This window comes from Scleropages formosus, chromosome 17 (genome assembly GCF_900964775.1).
Source record: "Scleropages formosus chromosome 17, fSclFor1.1, whole genome shotgun sequence".
NCBI lineage: Eukaryota > Metazoa > Chordata > Actinopteri > Osteoglossiformes > Osteoglossidae > Scleropages > Scleropages formosus.
In genome coordinates, this window is record NC_041822.1 from 9,647,204 (window position 1) to 9,665,541 (window position 18,338).

Consider the following 18,338-nt stretch of genomic DNA (forward strand, 5'->3'; position numbering starts at 1 on the left):
TGTTTTCTTGAGCAACCTTAAGTAGCTCTAGGATCACTAATGAGCTTCCTTGATCACAGTGTGCTGCTCATTCATCATAAATGTCATGGGCTCCAGCATATTACTGACACTTTCTTACTGACATAACAATTGCCACTGAGCACTGTGTGGAAAGCAGAGAAAGTCATCGATTCAGGCTGGGGGTGGTTTATGAAGCCCACGAAGCTGCTTCAACCAAGGAGTACTTTAGCATGCATCCCCCACACAGGCCAAACAGCTCCACACATTGCTGAACTCAGGCTACGGCTGGTCACACGCTGGCCAAGCTGCACCTCATCCATCATTCAATGCTGCCCACCTCCAATCATTGGATCTGACTGGTACCAAATGATTATAAAATGGCATATGCCTTCTGACATTTGAGAAATGACTTGACTATATAGTCACTACATTATTAATTCTGAAGCCACTTTCAATGTACTTATTTGAAGACAAGAAGGGAAGAGAAAATATTAAGACTCATTCGATTTAACATTTCTTCTAACAGCTTAAAACAAATACATTATTCTGAGAATGGTTTTGCTCATAAAAGTTAGATGGCCGTTCAGATAAACATGTATCACCAACCGCTGAAAGATATATTGATCCCACAATTCATCATGCAGTTCCTCAAAGCAGTCTGATAGATCAACAGAGCAACAAGTAATACAGTTCTTTGTATGAATGTGGAAAATAAAAAAAAGTAAAATAAAATAAAATAAAATAAAACATATTATGTGTGTTTATTTGCATGGAAAAGAGGAAGAAAAAAAAAAACAGTGAAGACAGTCACTTTTTCAGCCCAGGAATCTCTCTCAAAAAAAAATGTAGGTTGGTGAAAATCCAAACTCCAAGTCACTTACTCCAACTTGTTGAGACAATAAAATATATGTGCTGGTACGATCCAGCATGCTCCTCTTGACAGATTTAAATAGAACAAAATGGAGAAAGAAGAAATGAGCATTTTTCAATCAGCAAGTCTCAAAGCTTTTTAATATATACTTGTTCAGTTGTTTGCTGGATAGCGTTTATGTCAATGCAGCAAAATAACATTAACATTACTGATTTTTCATACTGTATATTGTGAGTACAGTATGTACCTATGACAGGGAAAAGGGATCTCTCTTGTCCTAGAACAAATATATTAACTTTAGGGGGTAAAGGCTTACTGCACAGGAACTCTACATTGTGCAATTGTCTACCAGTGAACTGTTATACATGGTCAAACGTACCCTTAACTCCCAAGTTAATTTCTCTAGCCTTCTGTTGATACTACTGTCTTGTTTTTCCAAATTGTTGTTATGTTTACACAGATTTTTTTCTTTTTTACTTTCTTTGGGTTTAAGTATTTTTAGCTTGAACTTATCTTGAGTATGATCTCTGGAGCCCTTCACGACCAGTGTTGGACTCCACGGCCAATTCACCAGTGACATTTCCCGGTCTGATGAAAATTTTCTCTTTCTCAGCTCTTTTAGAGTGTGGGAGATGAAGGATGTCCCCTGATCAGTACAGATCTCCTTGGGGACTCCCACCCGAGAAAAAACGCAGAGCAGCACATTCGCAATAGTCTTTGCCTAGATGGTGTGCAGCACCACTGCTTCCAAATACCAGTTCACATATTCTGCAGTCACCAATATAGTCATGTCTCCACACACTGTTCTCTAATAGACAGAGGAAGTCCAAGCCTTCGCACACAAAAGGGAGTCCAATCAATGGGAGAGGCTGGAGAGGGGCCCAACGAATAGTTGGAGGGTTTACTCTCTGGCAATCAGGGGATTCCACCACAAACAGAAAACACTGACAGATTCTCAGCCAATACACTGTGGTCTGCTGGTGGCACAGGGTCTTATCTTGGCTGAGGTCAACCTACCACTGGGATACTATGGGCATCTTGGAAAGGGGCTTTCTGTCTGTTTGGAGGGACAAGCAGCTGCATGACTTCTTCGTTCTTTTCTGCATTGTGTTTTACTCAGTATGTTCATTGTTCATTTCACAAAAGTAAGGAGATTTCAGGGGGTGATTGGGTGATTCGCTAACTCCTTATCAACTTTCAGCATTTGACCAAAGAAACTGCAGAGGGTTTCATCCCAAAGCTTTTCAAGGGAGAAATCCTTGCCCTCTCACATCGGGGCAAAGTGCTTTTGTGAAAGATCTGTCCAAACCTGTCCTTAGTTCTCTGTCACCTTTGTGTTGATGACTAAAGCTTGTCCTCTCACAAAAGGTGGACATGGCTGACTAAAACAAAGCATTTGGCAATAAACTGGGTGGTCCTGAACCTCTGCTACTAACTGCTGATGCAGGAGTTCCACCTCTGGACTGACCATGCCTACTTCTGCTTGCTAGATACGTTAAAGGACACCACTATCCTGTTGTCCCATGAACCAAAACGGCTTGGGGAAGGAGGTAACATTTCCTTGAAGAATAGCTCCCACTGAACAAGTCCTGCCCTAATTTAATAAGAAGGGCCATCTGGATGACTTCTTCGTTGTTTTCTAAAAGTGCCATCGCAAGGATCATAATGGCTGCTGGCCTGAGGGTTGCTTAGTAAGTGTATTTTTGGTTAGAGAGTTTTGTTAAAATCTGGTTTGGTGCATCACCTGTTGTCTGGCACCCTAGATTCTGCCCATGTGGCTGCTTCTGCCCCACAACCTGCCAGTGTACATAACACATAATGGTCTCACACACACACACACACACACACACACACACAATGTCTACAACTGCTTGTCCCGAGCGGGGTCGCTGCCAAACCCGGTGCACACCACACCCCCCTCATAATGGTGACTCTACTGTTAAATGTAAGTAATATGCTAAATACGAAACACACACGACTGCACCAAGAGATCATGCATGCAGAAGGTTGCTTATACAGATGATTGCCTGGAGACCAAAGAAGGACTCACTGAGTTTTTTTCCTCAAATGTTGCAAAACCAAAGTTGTCCAAAGCCTTTAACCAAGACAATAAATCCATCTAAGCCTGCAAGGGAGTGCAGGAAATTAGTACAGTCTGGATTGTAATCCAATTTTCCTCAGCACTGGTTCTTTTCAGGAAAGGCATTAATCTTTTTAATTAAGACATCAAGCTAGAGCAGTTGTCTTTGTTCTAAGAAATGATCCTTGTGGAGGTCACAGCTACCGTTCTGACAGAGGTTAGGGAAAGCCTGTGGTTTCTCTAGGACCATGAGAAGGAGAGAAGTGGGAGATTCTCTCTAAGTTACATAATTTATGTGCTGGGGGAAGATTGGAGCACCAATGAGAATCGAGCACCAAAAGACCTCCATGGAGTCAAAAGGCATACAGTTCACACAGGAGGAAAAACATTCTGTTTAAATCCAAGTTATTTATTTATTTTTTAAAAGATTTGATATTGAAGCACTAGAAAGCCATTAACATGGAAACTCATTGAATTAAAAACTCATTTCACAGACAGGCTTTTGAATTACTACAGCACTACTGCCATTATAACCCTTTCTTGTATCAGAACTTTTAATTAAAAAGAACTGGAACAGGGAAAAAAAAAAAAACGTTTTCTGTAAACATCAAGTACACTTACCCAGACCTACTGTTGTTGGGAATATGGAGGTATACATAATACATGGCTATGGCTGCACCTTACGTGCACGCACACACACACACACACGTATTTAACATATATATGCTTCTTAATAGTGGTTTGACCATGACAGGCCCAATTCCAATGCAGCCATATGTCCCAGAACCCTTGTCTGACAAATTCACCAAAATGGGCAGGAATTCCATTGTCGTCAACAGACTTGCTGTTTATTTAAATTGCTCAAGGTCACGAGAATTTAAATGGATCACTATTTTCAATCACTGACTATTCCTGACAGGAGGGATGTTAACTGAAGTCACTGTTTTAGAAAAAGCATTAAAAAAAGCATATAGATTCATATGGTGAAAAAGTAAACATTTCTGTAACACACACATTTTCTGAACCGCTTGTCCCATACGGGGTCACGGGGAGCCGGAGCTTAACCCGGCAACGCAGGGCGTAAGGCTGGAGGGGGAGGGGACACACCCAGGACAGGATGCCAGTCTGTCGCAAGGCACCCCAAGCGGGACTCGAACCCCAGACCCCCTGGAGAGCAGGACCTGGTCCAACTCACTGCGCCACTGCGGCACCACGTTCCCCCTTTCTGTAACAATATTTATATATACTTTTTATGGCTCTGTAATACTGATACGATTTCATATTAAGTTTCCTTCATTTTTTACACACCCACACATACAGTATACCTCTACTAACATCTCTTTTGGGTATTGATAATATTATTCTTCCCATGCGAGTAAAAGTGACAGGCACATAAAATTTAAATCATATATCATGACAGCTCTACTCTCCATTTTAAGGATGTTCAGAAATAATCTTTGACCAGGAGAGAAGCTGGGGTAGACACTGCTGAAGCGATGAATTTCAGCAACAGAACTTGGTTGGAATATTTATCAGAGCACCCAGCATATGCAGGCAATAACCTATTTCATAACTTCGCTGTGAAATTGTGGAATATGCTTTTTCTCTCTGGTCTGCCTGATTTGCTCAAGCTTCAGGGACTCAGTACCTTTTAATTTTCAGTGGCATGTTAAAAAAAAAAAAAAAACACAGCAGGCGTTGTGTTGATTCCATTGGATTTTAAAGCTAAATCCATAAACACTATGCCATGTCGGACATAAAACAGAAAATGTTGTAGGTGGCAATTCGAATTTTAAACACGTCTCACAGAGTGCGTACAGAAATGGCATTTGCGCTGATGTACAATGACCAGATGAGCTCAGTCTTACCGGACGTCTGCTGGATCCTCTGTTACTAGCACATCAGTCTTGCAGCTGGCTATGGGACTGATTGAGAGATCCACTGGAGGCACAACAAAGCTTTTGCTAACTGGGAGCCAAAGGCCTTGCCCAAGACCATAGGTGGATCTACAAGGATACAATGACACCACAACGATTACTGACTAAAGACAATTATGCAGATGATAATCTAAAGTCACTGTACTCATGCAATCATATGTGAACATCCAAAAAAAAAATAAATAAAAAAGTAAACTACTCTGTGTACTTCGCCATTATGACTAACACAGAGTTTTGTCCAGTTGCAATGATCAGTCAAAGATGGAAATGTTTTGTTGCATTTACCCTCAACATGGACCTCTTGTGATGAAATATGTGGGTTTTCACTCGTACAAAGGCTGTATATATACAATTTACATTATTTCCCATTTAAAATTTTATTTTATTTCAAATCTGATAAAGAACAACAAAATAAATAAATAAACAAACAAATAAACACCACTGAACCCTTGCCTGGTACAGATGAGTTTTATTTTCATTCTCAAACTCATTTATAATATAAAACACACATTTTTCATCTGCAAAAAGTGTGTGATTCATCTGGATTTGAGTACTACTTTTTGGCAGGAATCATAGCGTAGACACAAATGTAGTGCTGGTGTTTTGGAGTTTCCTATTAACAATCTCATGAATCTCACAAGGTGAAAATATTCGCTGTTTCTTAAGTTTCTCAAGAATCGGCATGAGCAGATTCCCTGAGACAAGACTTGCAGATCCCTGCCCAAGGCGATGGCCGGACAGAGTCTGTGTGTTTGCCTGCAGGTGGCCACGGTGCCTCCACTACAGGTGGAATTGCAAAGAGACTGCTCTTTTCAAGGAGAAAGGTCAGGCTTGTCATGAAAGCTGTCACGTAGAGCCCTTGAATGCCTGAGTTGGAGAACCCCCACCTCCTGACTACTCTGTCTCCGATAGTTCTTTGGATTTACGTGGTCTCTATCCGACGTAAGAACTAAATAAGCAAAGGCTGTAGTTGTCCTTCTAGACATAGACAAGTGAAAATCGGCTACAGCCTACAGCCAGCATTCCAACAAGAATATGACTTATGGACAATTAAACAATTAAACAATAACTCACCTGAATATTTTCTCTGGTGCTTGCTCGCCAGTGACAAGGTCATAGCCCTTTTCAAGGTTTGAATACGGCCAAGGGCTGTGATAATATAAAAAAAAATAAATGTTCAAGGTCAGAGGAAATGCTCAATTTTTTACCTCGATATTAATCTGACATATTCTTGTATCCTTGTCCTACTTTTCATGCCGCTTGCAGTCAGCGTTAATTAGGGATTTGAATTAATTAATATGGTTATTTGAAGCAAGAGAGTGTCACACTTGGCTTTCTAACACTTTATAGGCTGTTTGCTGAGTGTGCAGAACTTACCCTTCATTCTGTCCCCAATCACTCCGCACACAGAGGTGTTTGTGCACTGGGTCGGGGGCATAACCTTCATGGCAGCTGCATTCACCTGCAAAAATGCACAGTGACAAAGGTGTTCATTCTACCCTCAGTATCTGAATAACAGCTAACAACAATCTGGCCAGCACGGCTCATCCATCACCGGGGCTGTCCAGCCCACTAATCACCTCACAAGCTGTTTGGCTTGGCAACACCACATCATCCCTTTACACTTGCCCTGACCTTGGCCCTAATTCTAACCCAACTCTCATCTGTCATATACTCTCTCCTGTGCAGTGCCCCCATACCTCCACTTACTCTCCTCTCCTCCAGTGTCCATCACATAATGTTCCTTCTCAGGGGTTTTCAAGAACTGCAGCCAGCCAATTTGTACTACATATATTCTGAATGGATGACAAACCACAGCTGACAAAGGATGAATGGGTGGTATGACTGGCGAAGCACTGAGGCAAAAGGCTGCTTGGACTATACCTAGATTATCAGTGTATGGGCAGCAGGGAGATAAGTAATTAGGGACACAACTGTAATTTGAATGTTACTGGTTAAGACATAAGAGGGACCCTACTATTACACCCCCAGTTAAAAAAAAAAAAAATAAAACTAGCTAGTTACATTGTTTAAAGTAGAGCACAAAATCTGGCTACTCAAACATGTTTCAATAATAATATTAATAATAAGAAGAAGAGTTCAGTAGGTGAAATCACTGGCAGCATCATCATACTCTTTGTACTTTTTTTTGAAGAAAGCATAAGGCAGGGGAGACTGGTCTGACAAACAGGCCTAATCTCACCCTAGCCTCATAGTTGGAGACTGTCAGTTGGAACCTTGCTTTGCCTCCTCATGGCAGGAGCTCATCTTTGATCTCCCTAAGAACACAAAGTACCTGCCATCCATCATTCTGCTGATGATGCTTCCTACAGAAGTACTGCCAGTAAAAACTAAATTAGTACCTTGGTTTGGATGTCTGTTCAATTTAATGTTTGTCATTTCACCTCTTTATGCATGTCTCTTTTAAACTAAAATTAAACAAATACCAACTTGCAACAGACTGCTACAAATATACTGCATTTTCTTTGCTTCACTTCATTCAAATACCAAGGATTTTGAGTGTAGGTGCAGGAAATTTTGCATCTAGACTCTCTGAACCCTGAGGGAAGACAAGTCACTTCCTCAAGAAAGTCTACCTACACCAGGATGTCATTTTGAAGATGTAACATGAGATGGTAATTTAAACTTCAGTTAATGAGCAGTACAGAGAATCTGGTAAAGATATGACTACTGATACAGAACGATATGACTCCATCACTAAAGTGGAGTCCAAAGAATCAATGCCTAGTGCAGTAATCAAAAGTGTATTTTCTGATATAAATTGGGAAAAAAAATAATTAAAAAAAAAAATCCATTTAGAAGCGATTAAAAAGTAATTTTATGCAAGAAATTAATGTTTTTATCATACTGCAACAGTAATACTGACAATAAAAACATTTTTCACGGGAAGCATATGTAATTTAGTTAATTTCCCAGCGTAACACAGCCTACGAGCATTATCATGGACTGAAAAGAAAATAATAACAAATAGTCTTTTGCTTTGCTCCTCTGCCGCTTTGAATTTGAAAAGAAAGCATATCACACTCTTGACTCTTGTTAGACATAATCATTGCTGCAGACTTGTAATTTCAATTTCGATTTTTATTTTTTAATAATTTATTTTAAATAACACTGATGGAGAACGGTGTGCAGTTTAATGAGTCTGAAGTCAAAGGGGTAAAAATAAATCATTCAAAGAAATAATTGTGGAAAGTAAGTGACTTCCATTTCCATCAGCATTTTAACACTTTCAGAGGTATAGAATAATTACAATATTACAGGTTTTACTAAACATACGTGCATTGTGTCGTGCCATACATTTTTACAATGATAAACAATACACATATATGTTGCCTTTCTATACATGTAACAAAGCTGAACATCTTCATACCATACATTGTTCAGAGATTGCACAAATTAATATGACCTTTATGTAATGTAAAAAGTACTTGGCAAAGACAAACTACTGTTATTGGTTCAGACAGTGTGGTTGGTGAGGAAAGAAGTGATTTTGTAAGATAAATACCCCAGAATCATTTCTCCCCACTTTTTTGTTTTTTTTTTTTTTGTACACATCGTACTGGATTCAGAAATCCAGTGGACTCACAGAAAAAAAAAAAAAAAGTCCTCTTTATATGTCCTCTGTAAAGAGGCTAAATTGTTCTAAAACACAAAAGCAAAGGTATGTGATTTTCAGTTTGCTTTATAACTGTTTCGATTGGACTGTTTTGTTTAACCCTTCCCCATGCCAATGAATGAGAAGAAGCCTGGTATCTAAATGCTTCTTTTGACCATGACTCTGCCCAAACTTGCCTGCAATTTCTTCAGATGACATGTCTTCATCTAGGCACTAAGAAAATTGTGAAAGATGGGCAATCTTGTCAAGGAGATGAGTGCAGTGATGAAAGCAGTGCTTTTATGAAAAGGGAATTAACTGAGACAAGTCAGAGGTGTGACTGTAAAAACTGCTTTTTTTTGGAGTTTCCCATTAGCGCTTCCAGGACCACGGCCTTTATGATCACAGACTTAGATGCAACATGTCCATGGGAGTAACAGTCCCTTTATGATCATGCTGCACTTCTGCATACTATGCCACCTCTCCATCCCCAGCTTACTGTATGGTGTGATTGTCACTCAAACTGCACAAAATACCTATGGTGGAGATATATAGGTACTGTATGAATTGTTGAGGCAGATGAAGCCAGTAATTGAGTCAAATATAACTCAATCCAGTGAGAATAGTTTTCAGTTCTAAGAAAATTACTGTTATCCTGGAACAAAAACAGCAGGCAAGTGGAACACAAACCAGGTAGCCCAGTTGAAAGATCACTAAATCAAATGTAAAACGTCCCAAGGTGTCACCATGGATGTCACCAGCATCAGTCTAGACTATGGACTGTTCCAAAGTCATGTCAGCTGTGATCTCTTCTCATAATCAATATTTCGTCTTCAAAAAGCAGCAAGAAACGATGCATATCTGTCTTGAGTTATAAGCTGCTACAGTATTTAATCAGTTTTAAATCATCAATTAATAAGTGAGTCAAGCATTTTCTTTTTCATATAAAGACAGTTATATCATACCACATCAATATGAAATGAGGTAGAAAAAATTACCTCATTTTATATCATCGTATTAATATTTCATCGATGAACAGATAGCATACTTCTTTTATTTGATTGGTTAATAAACTCAATTAATGAATGATTAATGCATAATTAGGAATTTGGACAGATAATGATTAGGATCTTTTATGGTACTCTTTCGGTTAAATCCAGATCTCAGAGAAGTTGTTTAAACTTGCATTGTGACAAAATTGTGCCTATTTTTATGAGTTAATGGCTCACTCTACTGCTCTAGTCAAACGGAAACTGTAGGTTTTAAGGTTGTTACTGACTAACTTCCCACTAACAAAATACTTTTTTTTGTCAAGCCTGACTTTGCTTGTAATAATCTTGTAATATCACCACTCAAATAAATGGTGACAGGAACTCCACATGCTGTGTAATGGAGAACTTATGTTTTATCAAAAGGAAGGAGAAAAGTTGGTTGGTGCTGGTTCAGGGTCAAATACGCACATATATTCACATAACCCCATTGACACTGCAGAAGTCTCAGTGAGCGCTTCATCATAACTGCACTCATTGCCATGTCCTTTTTCCTTGACTTTGCTCATTTTTTATTTCTCCAATTTACTCAGCACTTAATCTCATGCTATATCTGAGGATGGAATGATGTATCATATAGGGGAGAGAGAGAGAGAGAAAAAAAATGCTTTAATATGCCTGAAAGAGAGTACACCAATTCTTCACAGTATGAGGGTAATCTGTCATTTGAAGTAAGCCAGTCTGGCAAATTTGCATTGTTGCAGGGTATAATTAGAATTATTTCTGATTGGGGAAACAAAGAAAGAAACTATTTGTTACTAAATGGAAAATATGCCACCGAACTAGCAATGTTAAGGATTGAGCTTTAGCGGATTAAATCCTATCTGAAAATGGTTATTTTTGGAATAAAAAAAAGGGGAAAACATTCTCAACCTTAAATTAAAGAAAAAGTAAAGAAATTTATTTCGCACAAGGATGACAAATTTCATGCTGACAGATAGGTGGGTGGTGTCTGCTTTATGGGATTTCAGTTAATCAAGTTGTCTTGGTACATTCTCTTGGCACATTAACTTTCTAAACACCATATCACTTAATGGTCTCCATGACATGTCTTTATTTTTTTTTAAATTCCTTTTTGTAATTTGGATTGTTTTTATTTTGTGCTACGTACATTATTGTTACTTTTACTTTCATGACTATACCCATGCACTGCCCTTGTCTTTTATGATTTGGAGTGCATACATGCTAACGAAGGCACCAAGCTGAAATTCATGTGAATTACGCAAAGTACATTCATTAACTTACTAAGGTTGGGAGAGTTTTAATTTTATTCCATCTGACGTGTACTTGTATAAGTGTTTTTTTTTTTTTTTTTTTAAACTTTAACTTTCACATTTCACTGTATATGTCAGAAGACAATAATTAATAGGATCGGATTCCTCTGTTCCATCCTGTCAGACATCACCTTCTCCTCCACGGTATTTGCTTCATAAATGTAGAGCATACTTGGACTGCTTTACTGAACAGATTGTGGAACAGATGAATGCCACAGAAGAAATTAAATGATTGTTCTTAATAATTTGGAAGAAAGTTGCAAATGCAGAATAATTTTAATAACAGAAACCAGAGGGAATAATCTTTTTCATCTAAACAAGAACACTTAACTGACATCTTAACAGACACGCTTGACACAAACAGCTGTTTTGTCAGATCAATGCACTCGCCTCCATGCAAATATGCAACCCTATATCCAAACGGATGGCTCTGACACCCGTTTTAGTTAAGCTGTTACTCTTATCTGAAAAGGCAGGAATGTGATAATGGCACCGACTGCAAAAATAAAGGTGCATCTGTGTGAAACAGAACTACGAACAGCATAAACAGAGATTGCAGAACTTGAAATATAAATATAAACTTTTCTTTACTGTCTCTTGCATTGTTTACAGTATTACACAAAATTCAACCAAATTCATCAATTCAGAAAATGGAAAGAGAAGGAGAGGAAAAAATTTAATGTTAACAAAAAAAGTGTTTCAGCACATTCAATGACTGACCTGCTGTGAGAGGCAAAAATATAGTTTTAGCATTTGCAGTACTTGGCTTTTTGAAATTAAGTGAAGTCACGGTAAGAGCGTGCCTATTTTATAATTTTTTTTTTTACACATATTGATCTAGTCCAATGATACAGTATATAACATTTCCACCTTAACTGTATATTACACCAACAAAACACAACTAAAATTCACTACTGAAAGAAAATAACATGTTCTTTAAAATGAAGCTAATTTTGATCCTTGTAACATTTTTGTAGGTTTAAAAATGACAATTAAAAGACATCAGATTACATCACTGCTGTTGGATACTGTATTTTCAGAACAGACTATTTATGGCAATTTTAAACAGCCTTAAAGCAGTTAATTTGTTTAATAGGATTTTCAAGTTCTTTGTATGTGAAACTCATATTGTATTGTAGAAAGTGAAGGAGTTGAAGGTGTATGTGTGTGATAGGGCAGCTTTCATTTTCCATCATTAGACCCAAAGAGACACACCTGCTTCACCCTAGGAGCAGAGCTGTCAATTACTTCAGATTATAACCAAGATACCGAGTGATAAAGAAATAGCAAACTTTAAACTGAGTAAAGATGTGTGGTCACAAATCTATAAAATGATGTTTGCAATTGCGTGTATCTCTGGAATGTGTGTAAGTGTGGGAGGGAGTGTGTGAGAGCGGTTGACAGCATCAGGGTAAAACTAACCTGTGTCCTGGTCGCAGAGGTGCTCACATGGGTCGGTGGTCCTCTGTCCACAGTAGTCTCTTACCCACTGGGAGGTGGAGTTGGTTTGGTAGTACAGGATCAGCTTGGCTGGATTTAACCAGTCTGACACATCCAGGTAACTTCCCATGCTTACAACGAAACTGCTTCCTGCCTCAAACGATAGAAAAAAAGGCATCTCGTGTATTCCTTTCACTGTTTTCCAATCGCTTAAGGACTATTAACTTCAGGAGAAACAAACTTCAAAAAACTGCACATCACACAGTTAGCAAAGTGTCATTGTGTAGGAAAGTGAGGGTTTAACTTAGCATTATGAACATTTTGAAGACAAGTGACTCCATGTGATTCACAAAAAAGACAAAAAGAAATCTCCGAAGCAACTTACAATTATTTGATCATTTACACAGCTGGGCAAATTTTACTGGAGCAATTTACAGTAAGTGCCTTGCTCAAGGGTACTACAGTTGGAACTGGGATTTCAACTTGTGACCTCTAAGTCCAAAGAAGAAACTCTCTCACTTCCTGAAAATCAAGGAATGGGCATTTCTGATGAAACTCATTTACAAATTTTTATTTACAGTCATGGAAACTTAGAGAGAAATGATTGCGCAATTACAATTTATTTCAGATATTCATTTTAGAAAAATGAGTGACAACTTTTAAATTACAAGCACTGCACCCTCAGGGATATCATCTCTGCATTGCTTTAATATATGGTGGTTCCTGTTGCAATGATGCACTGAGAGACGTGGGAGCATGACCCCGAGTTGTCTTTTAGTCATAATGTAGGGTTACCTACATGTCCTGAAGTCTTGCCTGTCTGCAATTGCCAATGCATCCAAAAACAAAACTTCAAGTTCATTCAGGGATTCTACCTAAATCTAGTACATCTTCACAAGACCTTTCCAGGAACACTACTCAGGTCCACAACTCTGAGGGATGAGTTCCATGTATCGCCTTACCGTCAGCAACAAAGTGCTCTGGGACGTGCAGGGTCACCTTCACCGTGAGGGGGCAGGACAGCTGACTGCTGTACACAGCTGCTAGGATGCAGGTGCTGATGGTGATCAGTGTCAGAGTGGGTTTATTCACAGGGCTACGAGCCGCACCTGCAGGAAATATGTATGATAGCTATTGTACATGGGAGGAGTGGAAATGCAAGAAGTGCAAATAAGTTGGAGTCTACAGTCCAATACAAAAATTCAAATTTCGAAATGAGGATATCCTCTGGGGATGTATGACATGATGCTTTTCAACAAGAACACATGGAATGTTATCTAGGTATTAAATCACTTGGCACTTAGTTCTTCAGCACACTCCCCCTACAGAGAAGAAAGGCACAGGAAAATGGCTCGAGCATTTTTCTAGCATGCAGAGGTGATCAAGCAGACATCCATTCAGATTTTGCCTGTAACAAGACATTTGGTTTTATTGTTTTCTTATCTTTACTTAAGCATAGTGATTTATCTCAGTACTGCTTTGGGAAACTCCTTACAGAGGTTTCCTTGAGTAACAGTCAGTGCAATCTTCACACTAGCGCTTAGATATAAAATATCTAAGTGTGTGATATCAAACACCATTGTGTGATATCAAACACCATTTCTTTAACATGCTACATAAATACCACATTGATCTGCAGCAATTTACATAGAGACAATGCAAAGAAGGAAATTGCACCTTAAAAGAAGCTTTTATTAAGGACAGAAGGAAATCAGTGAATAAACAAAGAACATTCTCATTGGGGAAATGCAGGGGAGAAGTTAGAAGCAGTGATTTTGCAATGTGGTTCAGATGGGGCAGTTCAGAGGCAAACAGTGTTTGCTACTAGTAGTTTTTACAACTAAAAGTTAAAAACCTAGACATGAACTGCCTTTAAGTCTGCTGTGCCAAATCAGAGATTATATTGTTGGAGTTATATGTATATACAAAAAAATGACTCAAATGGCACAAACAGTTTCCCCACATACATTGACAGAAAAGCCTATTTTATTGCCTTTATTCATTTTCATGGACTTCATGTGTTACAACTTTAAAAATACAGTATTCACATTTATATGGATACACACACACACACTTTCAGAACCGCTTGTCCCATACAGGGTCGCGGGGAACCAGAGCCTACCCGGTAACACAGGGCGTAAGGCCGGAAGGGGAGGGGGACACACCCAGGACGGGACGCCAGTCCGCCGCAAGGCACCCCAAGCGGGACTCGAACCCCAGACCCACCAGAGAGCAGGACTGTGGCCCAACCCACTGCGCCCCCCTTTATATGGATATTTCTGTGCAATTATTCTGTATTAGAGTCTAAACTTCCTAAATCTATTTTAGATTATGACAAACTCATGTCTCCACGACCCCTCCAGGAAAATCAGGAAGAAAGTGAACTAAACTGATAAAAGAATTCGATGTTTTCTGTGTGATGTTTTAACCTAAGGCAAGTAAGTATATGTTTGTAATTAAAAGATGTTAGAATTTACATTCTCTGTCTTCTGACTTTCCTCAAATTTAAGAAAAGGTGGAAGAAATTAAACAATTTCAATCTGGATTATGTTTATTATATTTTTTTCAGCCAGATACTGAAAACCCCTACTACAATTATAGCAGTCCAACATGAATCACAGAGGTTCTTTTTTTAAGCTGTATATGATAAGTAGCAGTCTACTCAATAATGTGTTCATAGGGTGGATATTGAAAAGAAAATATCTGTGTATAGTGTGTGTTATTGTGTGTTTGTTATATGTAAAAGAGTAAAGTCATTTTTATCTATACATAATACGATTATAGTTGCACTTAAGGTTTTCTCACTTCTGTCATAAAAATATGAAAAATGTATTGTTGCAAAATTTCCATGGCAAGCATCACAATAGTACACCCCGTGCTCAGTCCGTGCTTTGCTGAGCCATATAAATGATACAACAAAAACACTTTTAAGGAGAGCTTCGTAGAGGGAGGCAAGTGAAAATGTCACTGAAGAAAATACCGGTGTCAGCAGTTGGGCGAGGGAAAGCACAGAGAAAGGGTACTCTGGAGCTGCTGGCCGAGATGAAAAGGAACTATCTCCCTGCGAGCAGCTAATGGCTCCTGCCAGTTCCACTCACATCAGAATGCTAGATGTCTGCAGCAACACATACCTCAACAACTGGAGGCGTACGGCAAGTCCGAAATTACTGCAGAGCTGTATGAAATGAGCCTTCGGCTTCACAAACAAATGCAAAGACACACACCTTTATAGCAGTTTCACAGCAAAACCCTTATCAATGCGATGATGTTTACTATGACTCTATATTCCACATCAGCGAAACTTAAAGGGATAACAAAGCTCTTTTATACTTTTAAAAACTTAACTGAAAATTTTTTAAATTAAAAAAAGTAAAATTGTGTTATCATGAGCCGTTACTTAGCAGATATCTTTTCCAAGGCAACGGTAAGGTTGTGTACAAAACTAATTTAAATTATTCACTCATCCACAGATAAGTTCACCGTTTTTTAGCAGATCCAGGTATCTATCCTCTTGTTCCTCCATAAAATCACTTACTAGCTTGCTCTTTCTTGCTCTCTCTCTCTCTCTCTCACACACACACACACACACACTCACAAACGCAAAGGAAAGCTTAGATTTTCCAGTTCACTCCAGTTCCTTTAACTTCCCCAAACACTACAGTCTTTTCAAGAGAGTGTGATCTTAGCATGATGTATCCAATTTGCAGTACCCTCAGCCTCATCATATGTGGCTCTAATGAAAGTTCCAGACTGATTTGACCCAAGAGAGACCTGCTTTTGTTACTGGCTGTTGTGGTTAGCACAGACCATACTGTGAACTGGACAGGGATAAAATGATAACTCATGCTTTTGCGATCATTTAATGATTCATAGTTGCTTTTCTAATGCCATTAATTTTTTTGGATTTAAAAACTGCACTTTGGACTGTTTATTGTGTATAGGCAGAAAAATACTAAATGTTGACTTGGAACATTCTTGGCCAAGGGTTTTTGGCTTAGGTCCTGTTATTGGTTGGTAGTAGCTGTAGTTAAGGAGTAAGGGTGGGAAATGTTGGCACTCAATGAGACATTTATATGAATACCACTTATTACTGACTTTTCTGATGATGATTTTAGAGAAGGGGGTGCGGTGGCACAGTGGGTTTGGCCCATGCCTGTTCTCTGGTGGGTCTGGGGTTTGAGTCCCACTTGGAGTACCTTGAGACGGACTGGTGTCCCGTCCTGGGTGTGTTCCCTCCCCTTCCAGCTTTACACCCTGTGTTGCCGGGTTAGGCTCCAGTTTGCCGTAACCCCACCTGGGACAAGCTGTGTGTGAGTGAGATTTTAGAAAACTATTAAAGCTTCCACCTTCTACATGTTCCGTCTTCTATAAAGCCTATTGGATCCATCCAACGTCTCCATCTCACACCTCCTATATAAACAGCTATGTCAGTATATAACAGATTGCAAAGTCTGTGTAAGCAAATTCTGAGCATGAAAGTCAGTTTGTTAAATATATTACTTAAATAAAACATTTGTCCAACTGAAGTAATTCCCTCTGCTTATAGTCATATTAGTAGCCACCAAAATTGAAATCCCCGTTGATAGCAACAGCAGAATACAGACATGCTGGATGCAGATCTTACAACAAAAAGACTGAGAAAATAACCCAAGTACAGCTTGCACAAAGCTCATAAAACCGTGAAAACTGGTATTTTGAAATAGGTGGGTGAAAAATTTTAAAGAAATGAAGTGTTTTCTGTTGCCAGTCACTTTAATACAGAAATCAGTAACCTTGCCTTTCACAGGTTATTTTGCATTTCATTCCAGATAAACTTTGAAGTACTGAACCTTTATTGGGATTTTGACTGAATATTTCAACTGTATTAAACAAACTGGCAAATTCAGAACATTTTTGTGTTAATCCATAATACATTTCAGAATAGCAGCTTGCGTGTTATATTAAAATATTCTCATTTTAATTGCTATTTACAGCTTGTATTGTTTAGTTAACTCGGGTATAGAATACTGAGGAAGCTTTTGTATATGTGACTGTTTGATTTACAACCATCCGTGAAAGCACTACATGCACAAGTATGGTAGTTATCTCACAGCACCTGGATGGTGTGAGAGGACATGTGTTCATTCCCCACTCAGCCTGTGCAGAGTTTGCATGTTCTCCCTGTCTTTGCATGGGCTCCCTCTGGGTACTCTGGTTTCCACCCACTCTCCAAAGACATGGTTCTAATGAATTGGTTATTGTAAATTGCTCATAAAGGCTGTGTGTTAGAGTTTGTTCTGGTATATAGATGAGTGGTTGACTATAGGTACTGTATTAGGATTGTAAATTACCCAGCATGCAAAAGACTGGTGTAAATATTACATATTAAGGTCATTGTAAGTCGTTTTGATGAAAACTGTCTGGCAAATTAATGAAAATAAATTTCACGGTTATTCATTCAATTTTTATGTTATACAACTTTTCCCTTATGATATTAAGCATCATTCTAGGTGATTTTGGGGTGAACAAGGGATGGGCTATGGAAAAACTGGATTTTTTTCTTCTTCATATATATTGGAAAAAGAAATTTCATTTTCAAGGCCTTAGAGATTTGGTTTGTTCTCAGAAACATATTATGATCAGTAAACAGAGGACAAGTGTAATGTATTTCCTGTAATACCATGTTGTGGCTAGGTCAGGAAATCCAACACCACTTACATCATCTAACACTCTGCTAAGAATATGTATAACATTATGATAATTCAAGTATATGATTTAGTAATTATTCCGCAACTTTAAAGATTTTCTTTTTCACTTCTACTGTATTTTGAAATATAGATAAACATATATAAATTGTAAAAGATAATTAAAATACATCCGGAACCAGAGCGTCACTACCCGTGGGAGCAACACCTCCAGCAACCATCACAGGCAGCCACTACCATCAAGTTGCTGTTATGAGAGCGGTCATTCTGTTGTATCATTTGGAGAAGTAATTCGACTTACACATTTTCGAAGACACAAACATCTCCAACATTATTTTTAGCGGGAATTTCTTCACCAGTTTTTTTTTTTTCTTCTTTTTTCTAAAT

General features: G+C 38.6%; 1 protein-coding gene across 1 annotated transcript in view; it reads right to left on the minus strand.

Moving 5' to 3' along the window:
• The window catches only part of LOC108938470 (astrotactin-2-like), a 218,420-nt gene that overhangs the window by 108,186 nt on the left and 91,896 nt on the right, over positions 1-18,338 (minus strand). Inside the window, exons 6-10 of the mRNA XM_029259528.1 lie at positions 13,230-13,376; positions 12,250-12,417; positions 6,266-6,350; positions 5,963-6,037; positions 4,820-4,957 (exon numbers count right to left, since the gene is read on the minus strand). Of these exons, the coding sequence (XP_029115361.1) occupies positions 4,820-4,957; positions 5,963-6,037; positions 6,266-6,350; positions 12,250-12,417; positions 13,230-13,376 (613 nt within the window). The remainder of the gene's footprint in view (positions 1-4,819; positions 4,958-5,962; positions 6,038-6,265; positions 6,351-12,249; positions 12,418-13,229; positions 13,377-18,338) is intronic.